A 16,546-nucleotide genomic window follows, 5' to 3' on the forward strand; every position below is an offset into this window, starting at 1 on the left:
GCCACCCAGCACTGTGCTCCCGGCACAGCCCTGCCCCCAGACGAGCCCTCAGAAGTACGAGAGCCGTCAGGGCAGCTCCACTAACAACATTCTTTAACTGAAACCGCCCACAAGTCCGTCAACAGGAGAGGGATGAAGAAACCGGAGGTTTTCACACAATGGAACGTGACTTGGCCACGAGAACGAGCCACGGGAGAGGCATCTCTCAGACGCGCGGGCAGCATGGGTGGGGGCAGGGGGGCGGGGATTCACTCGCTGGGAACCGGGGGGCAGGAGCCACCCTGGGAGGAGGAAACTGCAGCGGCCACAGGGGTCTGGGCGCTGTCAGTTGGTCCTGACCTGGTGCTGGTTTGCTGGTTACCTGGTCACCTGGTTACTGGCGCGTGTTGTAAACACCCGCTTACCATCTGTGTGCATTTCCATATGAACGTTCCAACTCAACAGAAACGTGCATTTTAAGAAGGCGGGAAAGTGGGGAATTACAAGTGTCGGTAAAGCTAAAATGGTATTGGATTTTACCAGCACTGATAATATTTGCCCTTGATCTAACTGACCCTCCTCATACAACACACAGAGGAGGCCCAGGCAGGCGGGGCGGCGGGTGAATCCATCAGCCGTGAGGATGAAAACTCTTTCCTACCTTTCGTCACCCAGGCACTGGGAAGAGGTGCGGGTATACATGGAATATAGTCTTACCTGGATGTTGGAAAGGGTTGAATTGTGTTCCCCAAAATGGGATGTTTAAGTCCTAACCCAGGGGACCTGTGACTGTGGCCTTATGTGGAAATAGGGACTTGGCAGGTGGGGTTCATTAAGAAAAGGTCATAGTGGATCAGGCTGGCCCTGAGTCCAGTGACTGGTGTCCTTATAAGAAGAGGGAATTTGGACACAGACCCGCAGGAGAGGCCATGCGACAACAGAGGCAGAAAAGGGAGTGACCTGGCCACAAGCCACAGAACGCCAAGGATCGACAGCCACGCCCAGAAGCCGGAAGAGGCAGGAAGGACCCTCCAGAAGCCTTCGGGGAGGCGGTCCTGCGACACTGTGGTTTCTGCCTCTGGCCTCCGGAACGGAGGAAGAAGAGCTTCCTGACTCTCTAAGCTGCCCGGGTCGTGATGCTGCCCGACGGCAGCCTGGGACACTCACACGGTGTGGACGCACAGGGTTAGAGCTCAGCTGTTGTTATAAATTAAGGAACCAGAAACGAACCCACACGTTAACGACATCAAAGACGATGATGACCACTGCGCTGAGATCTGAGTAGGGACAGTGCAGTGGTCACTCCAGCCACATCTACTGCTGGCCAGTGCCCTTGGGTGCCCTCGGGCACTCTGAGCCTCAGTCTCCTTGTCCACAAGGTCTGTGGGGTAACAGTGGCCTCCCTGTCTGGGTCCGTGAGGCACTGTGTCTGGCGTGGCGCCCTTTCCTGCACCCACGACCTCGGTCCCATCTGCCTCCAGGCTGTGGGGGTGGTGCCTTCTTTGGGGGCGCCTTCCACTGTCGCCCCAGCTCCTCAGCCCTGCCTGACAAGTGCTCAGTGAGCCAGACTCGACCCATTTCAGACTCACTGAGCCTGGCCCGTGGGGTTTTTCTCTTCTTCTGCTTTGCAAGTGATGCCGGGTCTGTGGAACACCAGCGACCGGCTCGTCTGTACTGGAGGTGTCGTCTTGCTGTTGGAGCTATTTTCCCCTCAAAGCTACCACGGGGGCAGGTGTGCTTTCCTTCCCTCCCTGCGTCTGAACACGCTTTGGATCCCAAAACACACACGGCACAGAGGGCACTGTAGCTCCGGATTCCAAACGCTCAGGAGGCGGCCCGGCTGTTTTGGTGAAAACGGACCGTTAAAGCAGCCTCGCCAGGCCGCGGGGAGCGACGGGTCGCCTGCTGGCAAGTGACCTGAGCAGAAGCGCGGCTGCAGCTCCGTTTCCAGCCTGCATTCAGCTGCTGTGCCCTAAATAGCCACTGCTCAAGCGCACCAAATAGTCATCATCCCTCGAATGTCTGCAAGTCACAACTGCAAACTCCAGCACACCAGCCAATCAAGAGCAAGGGCTGACTCGGGGAGGGGACCGCAGTGGCTCCGGGAGCCCCACCGGTGCTGAGTTTACCGTCTTCCTTACTGGAGATACAGAGGTCCCATAGGGCAGGGGCCCGAAGCCTCCTGTAATCCAGCCTCATGCAGCGCAAGGCAACCAAGGCCCAGAGAGGGGAGGGAGTGTTGCAAGGTCACACAGCAAGGATACTCTCTACGGCTAGGCCTCACCTTCTAGGTGCCTCCACGTGCACCTGCTCCCTGCCTGGACCCGCCCCCCCGCCCCCCGCACGGCCCCGCAGGCCACTGGCACCTAGGTTGGAAGGCTTCACTCTCTCAGCCCCGACCACGTCCGTCACTGTGCCCAGGGGGTCTTCCTCTCCCAAGTGTCTCTAAGAGCCACGCTCATCCCCCATCCTCACGCCTCCTCAGGCGCAGACGCCAGCACCTCCCATCCGACACCCGATTAGCCCTCCCACCCTCCCCGTATAACGTGGCTGACTGACACTCCTGGAAAAAATCCCAACATCCAGGCCCAGATGCCCTGCAGAGTCTGACCGCTGCCCCTCTCCAGCTGCCTGGACCCGTCTCCCCTCGAGTTCTGTGCTCAAACACAGAACTGTCCCACAGAACTTCCTGTGATGCTGGGCGTGTCCAACACGGCACCACCAGTTATGTGCAGCCCCTGACGCCTCAGGTGTGGCTGGTGTGCCGAGAGACTAGGTTGTAACTTCATCTCACTTAAATGAACCTCAGTATAAACAGCCCCGTGATGTACTCTGCACAACAGCACTGGTCCTCCAGACTGTAGAAGCCACCCGGTCCTGGACTGTGCTGCCTCCTCCAGGCTGTCCTCCTGAGCGTCACACTTGTGCTCAGGCCTTAGCTGGAGGTCACTTCTGAGAAACTTCCAGCTGCCTCCCAAGTGCTCACCAGCCCTCAGTCTCCCGTCTGCCGTCAGTGGCTCGTTCTCTTGTTCGTTCTGCAGACGTACGTGTGGCACCCACCGAGGACCAGGCCCTGCGCAGTGGAGCAGACACACCGCTCTCCATCCCACCCTAAGCAGCAGCAGTGCCGGGCCTGAGTCACGCCCGCATTCCCTGCACCTGGCAGGAGGCCAGGCCGGGCTCAGTGCTCGTGGGGTGACTGAACGCGTACCTCTGCCAGCAGGTGGTCACAGCTAGTGTTACGGGCACACCTGGACGCTTTCTTTCCAAGAAGCAGGTTGAATCCTGTTGCAAAGCCCGTACACTCTGGTGCATCTGCCCAGCCCCACCCCATCTTGCCAAATACCAGCTCCTCCTGGCTTCCTTCTATAAACTTGGTGCCCTGTCTCCTAAGCCAATCCAACAGAGTTTAGACCTCAAACCTCTTCCTACAATGCCTTTGTTGACAGATGGATAAACTGAGTCCCAGTAAGGGGGTGAATTTACTGGAGGTCACACAACAATGGCCTTGCCAGGCCTGTTGTCTCTGTGGATACACCAATGCTTCTGAACTTCAGCCACACACAATCACCTGCACCACTATTACCTAGCATGTACATTTTTCGATATTACAATTTAAATACTACACCAAAAGCACGAGCTACAACAACATAATAGTTAAATCCAACATCCTCAGAATGAGAAACTTGTGCCTCAAAGGACACCATGTATGTGATAAGGGTCTTATATCCAAAATATATAAAGAATTCTTACAATTTACTAATGGAAAGACAATGAACTAAACAACAGCAAAAGATGTGAACAGACATTTCTCCAAAGAAGATCTAAATGACCAACAAGGACATGAAAAGACACTCGACACCACTCGTCAGTAGACAACTATGAATCAGAACCTCAAGGAGACACCACGTCACACACCCACCAAGATGGCGAGGACCGAAAAGGCGGATAAAGACAAGTACTGACGAGCAGCACGTGGAAGTGGCTGGTGCGACCACACGATACGTAGCCGCCGAGGAAAAGCGTCTGCAGCTCTTCAAACAGTCACACTTAGTTATTATGTGACCCAGCAATTCCACTCCCAGGCATACAGCCGGGAGAAATGAAAACATGTCCACCCCAAAACCTGCACATGAATGTTCATACAGCGTTATTCATACAGCCAATAAGTGGAAATAACTCCAACGCCCATTAACGGATGAAAGTACAAGTAAAATGTGGCCCATCCACACTGGGGAGCGTGGTTCGGCCACAGAAAGGAAGGAAGCTCTGACACCGGCCACAACGTGGATGAACCCTGAACACATGATGCTCAGTGAGAGACGCAGACACAAAGAATCAGATAGTGTGTGATTCTGTTTACATGAAACTCCAAGCTGGCCAAGTCCACGGAGGCAGAGAGTAGCCCAGCGGCTGTCCAGGCCTGGAGGGAGGGCAGCATCGGACAGGCTTTTTCTGGAGCAACGAAAAGGCTCTAAAATTGTGGTGATGGATGCACGGTTCCGTGAATACACTGAAAGCTACTGAACTGTAGACTTTAAGTGGCTGAATTATGAAATATGTAAATTAAATCTTGATAAAGGTGCTAAAAAATCTTACTTTAACACTAAAGCAAGATTACTCAGCAACTCATGGGCTAATGCCCTATTGAAATATTTTTCAATGTCTATTAAAAATATATACCCATTAAACTTTAAATGGTGGGGCTTCCCTGGTTAAGAATCCGCCTGCCAATGCAGGGGACACAGGTTCGAACCCTGGCCCGGGAAGATCCCACATGCCGCGGAACAACTAGGCCCGCGCACCACAACTACCGAAGCCCGCACCCTAGAGCCCGTGAGCCCCAACTACTGAAGCCCGCACGCGCCTAGAGCCCGCGCACAGCAACGAAGACCCAACGCAGCCAAAAATAAAAATAAATAAAATAAATAAATTTAAAAAAAAACAACTTTAAATGGTCGTGCACAAACCACGTAAATTACACTTTGCGGGCCCCCCAGGCTCTACCTCCACCTCAGGGCTGTTCCTCTCTAGACCCTCTCAGCATACATCCTTCAAGATCTCAGAGGAAAAATACTACCACCTAATTAATTCAGAATCTTCAACTTACATAGCTCTGGGCGCATCTGGAGACGACTTACTGGACTGTGGACAATACACCACCGAGACGGGGGGGCCTGTGTGGCCGACGGGGCGACAAAGACATTGTGGTTTTCAGCTATCGTCCTGGCTTCCTGCCAGGGAGGGGTCCAGGCCCACCTGTCACCTGGCCGTCAATGCAACATCTGAGCTCGACCCCGCCTGGCACACCCTCCTCCCCACACAGTTCCATACTCACTGTTGCGACATCAAGAGGCCTGGAAGGGGCCCCTCTACTCAAGCTCCAATCTGAGAGGGCACAGAGGAGCCCACGGTGGCCAGAAAGTTCTATGAGGAGCCCCCTCCCCTCCAGAACCTTCCCCAAGGAGCCCACTGCAGCCTAGGCCTCACCTCGCCCACATCACCCCTCATGAACGTTGGGGTTCTGTCCTGTGTGAACCAGGCTGGCCGTCCGCCCTGGTCACGGATAGCTGCTCCTTCTGGGGGGGCCCATGCCCTGGAGCTTTGCCGCAGTCCCCACCCAGCCCAGCAGCCCCACATGACCTGAATGGCCTCATGGGCTTTTGGGGGTGCAACCCATGCTTTAAAAACAATGAACCGTCTCAACAGTGCAAAAAAGGCCCTGTTTGGTAAGGTAGATAGCTAGTGGGAAGCAGCCGCATGGCACAGGGATATCAGCTCGGTGCTTTGTGATCGCCTGCAGGGGTGGGATAGGGAGGGTGGGAGGGAGGGAGACGCAAGAGAGAAGAGATATGGGAACATATGTATATGTATAACTGATTCACTTTGTTATAAAGCAGAAACTAACACACCATTGTAAAGCAATTATACCCCAATAAAGATGTTAAAAAAAAAAAAAAAAAGGCCCTGTTTGAAACTAACCAAAGATGGCAAACAACTGGGCCCATGCGGGACAAGCAAGCCCCAGGACCATCAGAGTGGACATCACAGACCACAGCTGCTCATTTCCGGGGTAGTCCCTTCTCCACCAGCCCCACAGTTTTCAGGGGCCACTGAGGGGTTCGTTTTGATTTTGGTAGCAGTTTCTGTTTCATCTAGAATAGGGATCGGGGTCAAATCAGCTGACCCACTAGTTTTAGAAACAGAGTTTTACGGGCACGGCTGTGCCCATTCACAGACATAGAGTCTGGCTGCTCTCGGGCGAGGAGAGCAGAGCTGAGAGGCTGAGACACAGATCACACGACCTGCGCACTCCCGACCACAGCCCCTCGCGCCTGACCCCCACCGGCCCGGCACTTACTTCATGGGTTTGAACAGTGCTTGCCCGTAGTTCTGGAAGGTCATGATGAGCTTGAGTTGTGTGCCCCCCGACTTCATGGCTGCAACAGGAGGGAAAGAATACAGGGTCACCTGCTGCCTTGGGGCAGGCCCGTGAGCTTGATGATGCACTGCTCCAGGCTCTGGGGGGACCCCCGGGTAGCGGTGGCCTGAGGCTGTGGGGTTAGGTCAGGGTATGGGTGCAAATGTGAGGGTCGTGGCGGTGGAGTGGGGAGGGTCTGGGACCAAGGCCCGGGGCAGGCAGATGTTTCAGGGTCAGGAAGCGCCAACCAGGGGCTGGAGGAGCCGTGCTGAGGAGGGTGGACGGGGCCTGGGAAAATGGGCCGACGGCAGAGGTGGCGGGAGGTTGCCACACTGGAGGGTTGGGTGTGCGGTGGCCCCAGCTGGCGCCCTAGACGGTGTCTCCGCTTGCCCCGACCTCGGCCCCCTCTGTTGAAGGGGGCTCACCACACCCACCCAGCCTCCGCCATGGGGCTGGGGGCAGGGCTGAGACCCACTCGTCGGTGCCTCAGGGGACTCAGGTGAGCACGGGGACGCCAGCAGGGCCACTGACGTTGTGCCCTCGGCCTCGGCCAGTTCATCTGTGAAGTAGGACCAACGTCTGTCCTTAAGGGTCACGGTCAGGATGCTGGTCCAGCTGTTTTCACAGCCCCTGCCTTGATTTAAGGGTCAGAAGAAGTGAGGCCTGGCCCAAGGACGGCTCAAGTTTGGAAAATGTGACACCAGGAGCCGCTGGGTTCTCTGTTCTCCCCGCCCACCCCATCGCCACGGAGAAAGGCGAGAGCGCGTCCATTTACAGGCACTGAGGGGCCAGCCCCGTGGGCACCTGCCCCACGTAAGCCTGTGCCCTGGCCTGGGTCCTCGGCCCAACTTGGGGGTGCAGCCCAGACTTCAGGCCATGACACAGGCCCCAGGATGTTCGAGAAGCAACAGCTTCCGGCCTGGACTACGCCTGACGCCGTGATTTGCTACCCTCCAGCTCACCCTTATGGGGCAGTTCTGCTTACTTGCGAGGGAAACCACAGCACTGCCCCAGGTGGAAACCAGCTCCCGCCCTGGACTTAGACGGAACCCAGTCGGAACACACGCCTGCTGGATTCCGGGGCCGTGGCTGCCAACGGTCCAAAATGGAGAAGGCAAGCGCCGGGGGTGCAGCTGGGCCAGCAACGCACAGGTTTTGTTTTTGACCTTCAACCCGACAGCGGAGAGACACAAGGAGGACCTCAGCTATTCACCGCCTTCTCCGGGTCCCCTGGGGCGGCCTTTGTCCCTCCTCCAGGATGACTGAAGGCCCCTCCGGCCCTGGGCATGGGCGTCCAGCTTACTGGGCATTTTCAGTTCCCTTCCTCCGGGTCAGTGGAGCCAGGCTCCGGGGACTGACGCGGAGCACGATGCGGTGGTTTCCCCGGGGAAGGAGGGGGACTGTAGCCCTTCTGGGCCCAGAGCCACCTTCCTGAGCAGCCCGCTCATTAGGCAGGGCGGCCCTCCGGCCCCCTGGGCTGCTGTCCTAGCAGGTGAGTGAGCGCCCAGGACTTCTGTCCCGTGGAGCCGCGTCTCCACTGCTCGGCACCACCCAGGGCTTTGCCCTGATCTGGATGAGCAACTGTGGGGTCTGTGCTTCAGGCCAGAGGCTGCCCGAATCCTCTCCTGCTGAGTGACTTCTTTTTAAGTAACTCCAAGTACAGAGTAGTTAATTGTGTCATTTATTCTTTGCATCCATGATTGTGCACAACAGTGATTTTAATTATCAACACTATCACTGGCCCAGCCAAAGCCTCTGCAGGCCTGGCTTCAGGGTCCTGAGCCTCTTTAAAGGCAGCTAATAGCCATTGCTAAGCAGCCGGGAGGCCAGCTCTAAAGAAATCTCCGCTGGCCACATGAGTTTTGTGAGTGGATCAAGGGGTTCTGAACGGGGCGCCTTGACGGAGCTGTTCTGAGGGAAAGCATCGGGGGCCTCGCAGGACCTGTTCTCATCGCCACACCACTTCTGGGCTCACGTTCCAAGACTGAAGTGACCATCTGGGTCCAGACACAGCCCAGAGCTGGGGGCGGAGATGTGCTGACCATGGGCAAGGCTGCCCTCCCGGAGGCCTGCCCCCCGATTTGCAGGGTGGGGTCAGGAGACGGGCTGGATTTCTAGCTCTTCTTCCACTTTAAGCTCAAAAGGACGGACGGCGCTGTTGAACCCTGACTCCCAAGGCAGGTTCCCGGCTCCCATGGGGTCTCCGAGGGCTGCACCCCCCCAGGCCACAGCAGTGCCAGGGGCAGGGCCTCCAGCAGCAGACAGCTCTTGTCCAGGGACCCCGGTCTGCAGACCCACCCAGTGGCTCTGCTAAGCTAAGGGCCCAGTCAGAGGCTGCTGTCTCAGCAGCTGGGTGTCCAACAAAAACGACCAGCTGGATGTGGGGGCAGACACCCCCGGGGACGCCTGCAGCCTGGCCGGGCCAGCCCTCCCCGGCTCCCCGCCCAGCAGGAGCCTGGGCCTGGACACTTGCAGCCATGCTCCCGGGGGCTCCACTGGGCTCCAGGTGAGAAGATGTCCTGCTTCCTCAGGAAGAGGGGCCTCCTCTCAAGTGTGAACTTGCTGGGAGCACCTCCAGGCACAAAGCCGCACACAGTGGGGCTGAGCGTCCGGCGGAGGCCTTCAGCAGGCTCCAGCTTGCCCAGTGCTGGCCGCCCCACGCACAGGTAACGAGCGGGGACGCTGCCTAGCCTCTGCTCCCATCTCTTCCTCACCAACACCTCTCAACAGCCCTGGGAGGCAGGTTTCATGGGTCCACGCTCGTCTTCAAAATCTCTGGGGCAGAAGTGTTCAGGGGTTTTGAAAATTTCAGATGACAAGAGTTGCAGGTGGTGTATCCGTCCCACAGATCCTGTAGCCCTGAGCGGGTCGGGGGAGAACCCCGGAATTAAATGCACTCCATGGGAACATTCACTCCAAGTGAGAAAAACAAGGGTTTAACAGTCTCTCATTTTAGGCTTTGCCTCCATGTCCGTTCATGTTGGGTCGGGTTTTGCTGTCAAATGGGTTATGATTTCAGATTTGCAAGCTGGAGATTACAGGGTCGAGGATATGACCACGTCTGTGATCCACAGGAGACGTGGGGAGGCCCACAGAAGTTAACCCATCTGCCCAGAGTCACGCTGACTCGTGACTGGGGGAGCCGGGACACACCAGGCCTGCTGTTCGCTGTGGGTGATGATACCCAGGGTCCCACCAAGTCAACCTTCCCATACTCGTCAGGCACCTGTGAATGCCAGCCTGGGCTCTGACCGGCCCACGGCCCCAAGGAACATGCTGGGTTAGGACCACCTAGGCCAGGGTAGTCCAGTGGGTGAGATCAGCTCAAACAGCCCACAGGACACAGATGGGCAGGCACTCACCCCAGGTCACCCTGCCAGGCGCAGAGCAAGCCAAAGGGGGTGGGGGTGCCCCAAGGCCAGGCCCCCGGGAGAATGGGGGAGGAGGGTGCCCAGGGCGGGCAAAGCTGCCTGTGAGCCCCCGAGGGCTGTCCTCGGCCTCCGGCGGCTCCCTGGGCTCCTGGGCTCCTGGGCTCTGCTCTCTGCACAGGGCAACGTCCAGTGAGAGCTGGGAGGCTGTCTGTCCCCTGAGGGGTATGGCGAGCCTGGCTGGCATGTGGGATCCTTGCAGCCCTGCCTCTAACCAAGACCCTGCACAAAGCCTGAGTTAATACTGTACAAGCCTGGGTGCACTGTCCATCTTCTTGAAATAAGATGCAACGTGCCCGAGCCCACTTGACAGATGGGAGACTGGGGCGGACAGCAGCCTGCAAGCATGAATGCTGCACTTCCCTAAACCCCAACTTTAAAATGCTGTTGTCATTTTTCCGAAAGGCCCACGCTCCCTGCCGCCTTCCATCATGGAAGCCTTCGCCCCATTCAAGACCTGGTCTTCCCAGGTGGAGGTCGCCGCCTCGTAATCACTCTCGACTTTATCTGTCCATCGGCATGTGCAGGTCAGGACGCAGCAGAAGCTTGTTGAGGCTGGATTCACCCCCAACTCCCACGGCCCAGAAAGGGGCCCTGGGATGCAGGAGGTGCTCAAGAGAATCCACTGAACAGATGACAAACGGTCATCGCATTGGATGTTTCTCGAACAACCTCGTCTACTCAGGAGAGAAGGGGACACCCCGGCTGTGGCCTCTCCCTTGCAGTCCTCTTCATCTGCACGGATTGCCTTCCAGCACAGGAGGAGGGCTGGGTGGGGCTGGGGGCCGGGAGGCACTCAGATTCCTCCTGGGCAGCAAGAAGGAGGGGAGACCACCGTCGTGTCCCGGCGAGTTCTCTCTCAGGGTGAACAACCATATGCCAGGGAGAAGGGTGCTGCCTAGCAGCTCAGCACCGGGCGGAGCACCCAGCACAGCGTCTAAAGCGCTCTGGAGACCCGGGCGCCAGCCTCACAGGCAACTCCCGGCTCCCCGGCATCAGCCCAGGTTGGCAGAGCCCCTTCAGCCTCAGGATGGCCCAGACGCCAGTAAGACAGTGCCTGGAACCCCCTGCCCCCAGCACGCGTGCTCCTGGGGCCTCCCTCCACCCTTCGCGCCTCCTGGGACTGGCCCTCCCACCCAGGGCCTCTGCCCACCCGCTCTGCCCTTGGAGCTATTAGTGACTCATCGGGACCTTCACAAACAGTTGCCTACAGGCCCGAGAACAATGGCGTCAAACCTCCACGCTCAGAAACCACTGCCGGCACACCTTCCTGGAACCAGTAACTGGATGCCCTGAAACTTCTGATTCAGCAGATCCCAAAGAACTCAGAGGCGTCTCCTCCAAACTACTCCGCGTGTGGGGCTCTGCCCTGGGTAGAGCTGAGCCCTAGTCACTCCCCGCCCACACGAACCCCAGGAGCACCAGGTGGGCTCTGAGGCAGAGCCTCCCCAGACAACCAGAAGATGCCGAGCTCTCCAAGGCGTCTCCCTGCAGCTGCCAGGGGGGCCTCTTCTTAACCCGCGGGGGGGACCCGTGGGGCACCCCCTGCAGCAGAACAACAGGACTGGGGGCGGCGTATTGCCCCGCCATGCTCATCTTGCAACAGCAGAAGACGGCCTCCTGCTGCCCCCAAATACTGAGAGCATCGAAGGCCTGCAGGCGCCTCCTCTGGGAAGGCTGCCAGTATAACTCGCCCGCGAGGTGAGGCTCCAGCAAGGAGAGCTGGCCGGGCAGGGAGGTCACCTACCAACACTGGTGATCTTCTGGGCGCCGAGGTCACGCAGCAGGGCCTCCACAGCTGGGTTGTGTCGAGAGTACAACTCATAGCGGTTGATGCCGATGTGGAATTTGAGCCAGTTGGGATAGGAGTCCACGGCCGTGTCCCCTGTGGGTAGGAATTCATCCTCAGGACCTTCGTGTGGCCTGCACAAATGAAGGTGACCCAGGTCAACAGGGAAAGAACAGAACAGCAAGGTCTCGAGATGGATGGGGGAGTTGGCATCGATGCCAAGGTTTTCACTTTGGAGCCAAGCAAACATGGATTTACTCAGAGGTGCCTCTACTCAAACAGGGCCCTGCGACGTCCGCACTTTCTCTGTGGCCTTTGTTCCACCAGCTAATAATATATTTGAAGGCCTGTAATTCTCACTTACCCTTGGGAGACGCCACAGACAGCTCTAACTAAAGCAGACCAAACCCAGACCGTCAGCGCGAAGCCCCGCCGCGTCTGGCCCAGGGTCACTGAAACACCTGACAAGCATGATGTCAGCCTGGGGTCCGAGGGGCTGCCGGCTTCCTGGGGGCAGATGAGCCCAGTCTGGCGGAAGCCTTCGCTGGGTGCTCTGCCTTGGGACAGCAGTGATTCAAGAGGCTAAATTTGATTTTCAGGAAGCAGCCGTGGGTGGGGAGAGAGGAAAGTGGCACTCACTCCAGCCGAGGCCCAAATCGAGGACCTGCTGCCAACGTGGCCCATCCTTGTCTCTTGAGCCAAAGGGCCAGTCTGGGGGAGGACAGGCCCTGTTTGCCGCTGGAGGGAAAAGCGGAACTTGTCTAAGCGCGAATTCACCGGCGAGTGAGGCCTTTTCAGCCCCAAGTTCTGCCCCACAATGGACACGATGGGTTACGAGAAGCTGCCCAAGGGCCCCATCACTGACCACTGGCTCTGGGCTCTGTCTCTCCTACAAAGAGGCCCAGGCCTAGCACACTGCTCTGCCTCTCAAATTTCTGAGCGTTTCCGTGAACCTGGCCAGCAGACAAAGCTCAGAGGCCACTAAACACCTTGGTGTGTTTAGACAGAAAACACTGGGTCTGGTCCAACTGCAAAGGAGAAAGGATTTTATGAGATGTTTTGGAAACCTGGCCTTTCCCCTCTGTTGCCTGTGTAACCTTTGCAGGTACTTATTTATCGTGACCTTGCTGTTGGTTAATATTTCACCACCCAGGGCAGCAGCATCTGCTTATTTTGATCTGTGTGGCTGAGGAGGGCCTGGGGGGGAGGGGTTAAAGCAGGACAGTTTAAAGAGATGCTCCTGGGGGATGCTACTCGCCTTTTAGGAAGCTGTCACCCCCTTGCAGCCTGGGCAGGGGGAGAACCCCTTGGTTATGCCTCATGGGCGCCAGCATGCCCCTCTGCTAATGTTTTCCCAGGGACTGGTTTACAAGTCCCTGAGGACTTGAGGGACTCATGAGGCCTCTCCAGACCTCCCCGACACGTCCAGCAGAGCGGTGCTGCCAAAAGCACCTGCAGGCAGCGGCTTCCCAAGGAAGCGCCTTCACTCACTGCCTGAGTCCCTTTGTGAGCCAGTGACCAGGGCCTTGCAGGCCAGCACTGCTTTCCTGTAAATGCAGAACTCACTCTTCCCGGCTCCTGCCTGCCATGTCTGCCTTCCAGGTCAGTGGCCACAGGAAACAGCTCCCAAAGCACCCAGCAGCCCTTCTCAGGGAGGCAGTCATTCTGGAGACAAAGGCAGTGCCCAGAGCCTGCACGCTGCCCGCCCCACAAAGCTCCCCTTCCTGGGGCCTCTGCCTTGGGGTCCACGCCCTCTGCGAGTCTCTGACCCTGAGCCTCTTTACACAGCGCCTTGGATGTGCAAGGATCTTTATTCTCAAGGAGCGCTTGGCTGCCTTGGGTGTCGGGCCTGCCAGCACCCACCTCAGCAGCTGCAGCCCCACTCACCAGTCTGGGTTCTCCGCCGCCGCCGCCGCCGCCGCCGCCTTGGGGTTGAACCTGATGTCGCTGTTCACGTTGAAGAGGACATCGTCCTCCGTTAGCGGCGGAATGGCTGCCTGGTACAGTGGGTGCTGGAACAGCCTGGCCAGGAGGGAGCCGTCCGCGCTCGGGCCGGGGGGCGGCACAGGTCCACGCGTCCCGTGGCCTCTGAGCAGCGGCCGGTGACCGGGGTCTAAGGGTCGCAGGGCGCCGGGATCCTGCCCCGGCAAGGCGCCCTCGACCGGTTCGGCTGCGGGTGGCAGTTTCTCAAGCGAGTGGGACGTGAGGTTGGAGGAAGGGTCGGAGCTGAAGTCCTGCAGGATGCGCAGTGTGTGCTTGTTGGGCCAGCCCGCGTCGCCGGCGGCGGAGGCTGCTGCCGGGGGCTCCCCCGGGCGTCCGCGCGCCTGGGCCCAGCCGGGTGCCGCCGCCTCGGCCGCGGGCTGCGCGCAGGAGCAGCCGGGTTCCCCCGAGGGCTGCGCTCCGCTCCGCTCCAGCTTGGGCAGCAGATCCAGCACGATGTGCAGCGCGCAGGCCACCAGGAACGCCATCAGGATGAGCACGCGGAATCTGCGCACCAGGATCATCTTCATGGCCCGGCGGGCGAGCGGGGCCTGGAACTCCGGGCGCCCCCAGAGCGCGCTCCGCCCGTGCCCTTCTAGTCTTGGCTTGGCACGAACGCGGTGCCGCGGCGCGGATCAAGGTCCATCTGGCGTCGGCCAGCTACTCGTCCCGGGGCTGTCCCACGCGTAGGGCGCCCACCGCCAAAGCGCCCGCTCGCCGGGCCATTTCGGGGCCGCTCCCTCTCGCCTCTCCGGAGCGGCCGCGCCCTCAGCCGCCCGGGCCCAGCGGCCCTCGTCCGCGAAGCTGGGGGCGCAGCTCGGGGAGGCCCCGCGCACGTAGCGGCCCGCTTGGGTCTCCGGGGCCGCGGCCGCGCTCATCAGGCGCGCAGGGGCCGGACACTTAGGCCCATCTCGGCCAAGGCGCGGCGGCCTGGGGTGGGGGGTGGAGGCGACCGCGCGGCGCAATCCGATCCGAGGCTCGGCGAAGTCTCTTGCGCTGCTCCGTGGGCCGCGCTAGGCGCCGAGCCGGCCGGGCGGAGAAGGGGCGGCTCCTTCGGGCAGGGCTCGGTTCTCTCACGCTGCGGCCCGCAGGCGGGGACCTGGAGGGGAATGAGGGCGCAGGGCCGCGGGGACCGAGGAGGGGGCGGGAGCGGGGGGGTGGCGCACGGAGCGTCCGGCGAAGTCCCCGGGCAGGTGCACCGGCCGTCTCCGGAGCGCAGCCCCCGCACAGCCGAGCCTCTCCCCGGGCGGTCAGATATCCGAGCGCCGCGGAGCCGCCCCCCGCGTCAGCGCCCGCAGATTGGCGGAGCCGCAGCCCCGCGAGCCCGGGCCTACGCTGCTCCCTCTGTTTTCTCCTCCCCTCGGCCGCGCCCCGCGATGCTCTGCAGCTCCCGGCCCGCTAAAGAGAGGGCGCTTTCTTCCCGCGGTTTGCCCAGAGAAGACAGAGAGGAAAGCAGACGGCGCTGATCCCGCGCTGCGGGTTCTGCCGAGAAGGGCTCCCCGGCCTGGCTGCCGCGCCCAGGACCTCGGCCCACTCGGGGCAGGCCGCCGCCAGCTGCAGCCTCTCGGCTCCTCCCCGATAAGCCGAGGACCAGAACCCAGGCCAAGTCCCTCCCCGGAGGCGCTGGGCGTCTGCGCCGCCGGATGAGCTCCCTCTGGGCGGCGACCTTATGCCCCACGCCCCCGCCTTGGGCGGGTGCCGCGCCCCAGGCTGCCGGCGAAGGGGAGGAGGAGGGGGCGTTGGGGTCGCCACCGCGGGAGACGATGAGTGGAGCGGAGCGTTGGCCCAAATCCGGAGGGGAGGCCCGCACCGGGGCGAGGCTCCTGCACGCTGGGGCCCCATCCCACCTCGAGGGGACCACGCCTGCGCCTTAACTATGGCGGTGCCGGTGCCCCAGTTAGAATTCGCTTGGCACAGAGAGGTGCCCGGTGTGTGCGGGAGGCGGCACCTCCCTCGCTTTGGGCGGGACGTGTGTGTGTGTGTGTGTGTGTGTGTGTGTGTGTGTGTGTATCAATTGGCCTCGCCAGATGCGCAGAATTGGCCACCTACAGCCAGGGGCGTGGTACTTCTGTGCCCACACAGCTTCTGGACCCCCAGCCCGCAATAGGGAATTTTTTTTTTAATTAATTAATTTTATTTATTTATTTTTGACTGCGTTAGGTCTTTGTTGCTGCGCGCGGGCTTTCTCCAGTTACGGAGAGCGGGGGCTACTCTTTGTTGTGGTGCGCGGGCTTCTCATTGCGGTGGCTTCTTTTGTTGCCGAGTTCGGGCTCTAGGCGCACGTGCTTCAGGAGTTGTGGCTCACGGGCTTAGTTGCTCCGTGGCATGTGAAGTCTTCGCGGACCAGGGCTGGAACCCGTGTCCCCTGCATTGGCAGGCGGATTCTTAACCACTGTGCCACCAGGGAAGCCCCCCAGTAGGGAATACTAATGTGCATTTCGGCCTAAAGTCATAGTTGGGAAGGTAAGTGAACCTGGCCAAAGGAGACGTCACAAACACACCTACCACCAGGCTCACTGCCCCCTGCCCTTCAGGGGCTGAAGTTTCCAAGGACGAAGCCTCTCTGGCAGGACTGAGGGGAGCCAGTCTCTGGTGGGAGCCCTGGGGTGGGAACCCTAGTCTCCCATTGACTCACTGTACTGCCTTCTCAGGACTGCAGTTTTCTCTTGCATGGATTCAGGGTCCATTTTCCCTGAGACTCACCATTGAATCTCAGTGCCTGGCCCAGTGCCTGACATTCAGAAGGCGCCCATTAGATACTTGGGGTGAAGGAGGGGAGTCCCAGCCCAGCAAGTCAGTGAAATAGATGTTTCTGAGGCCATCTGAAGTAAGTGAAGGGCTGGGCCCTCCTGGAACTGGATCTGGAGGATGTGTTGGGGCCAGGGCTGGGGGTGGGTGGGGACGAGAGAGTGAAGGTGGACTTGACTGGAAATGGAGCATTTGGGGGCA

At 59.5% G+C, this 16,546-nt stretch overlaps 1 protein-coding gene across 1 annotated transcript in view; it reads right to left on the reverse strand.

Moving 5' to 3' along the window:
- Nucleotides 1-15,320, reverse strand: part of FAM20C (FAM20C golgi associated secretory pathway kinase) — a 37,091-nt gene extending 21,771 nt beyond the window's left edge. Inside the window, exons 1-3 of the mRNA XM_004268994.4 lie at nucleotides 13,505-15,320; nucleotides 11,576-11,751; nucleotides 6,341-6,419 (exon numbers count right to left, since the gene is read on the reverse strand). Coding sequence (XP_004269042.1) covers nucleotides 6,341-6,419; nucleotides 11,576-11,751; nucleotides 13,505-14,127 — 878 coding nt within the window. The 5' untranslated portion in view covers nucleotides 14,128-15,320. The remainder of the gene's footprint in view (nucleotides 1-6,340; nucleotides 6,420-11,575; nucleotides 11,752-13,504) is intronic.
- Nucleotides 15,321-16,546: the final 1,226 nt, after the last annotated feature.

The sequence above is a fragment of the Orcinus orca genome, chromosome 16 (assembly GCF_937001465.1).
Source record: "Orcinus orca chromosome 16, mOrcOrc1.1, whole genome shotgun sequence".
Classification (NCBI taxonomy): Eukaryota; Metazoa; Chordata; class Mammalia; order Artiodactyla; family Delphinidae; genus Orcinus; species Orcinus orca.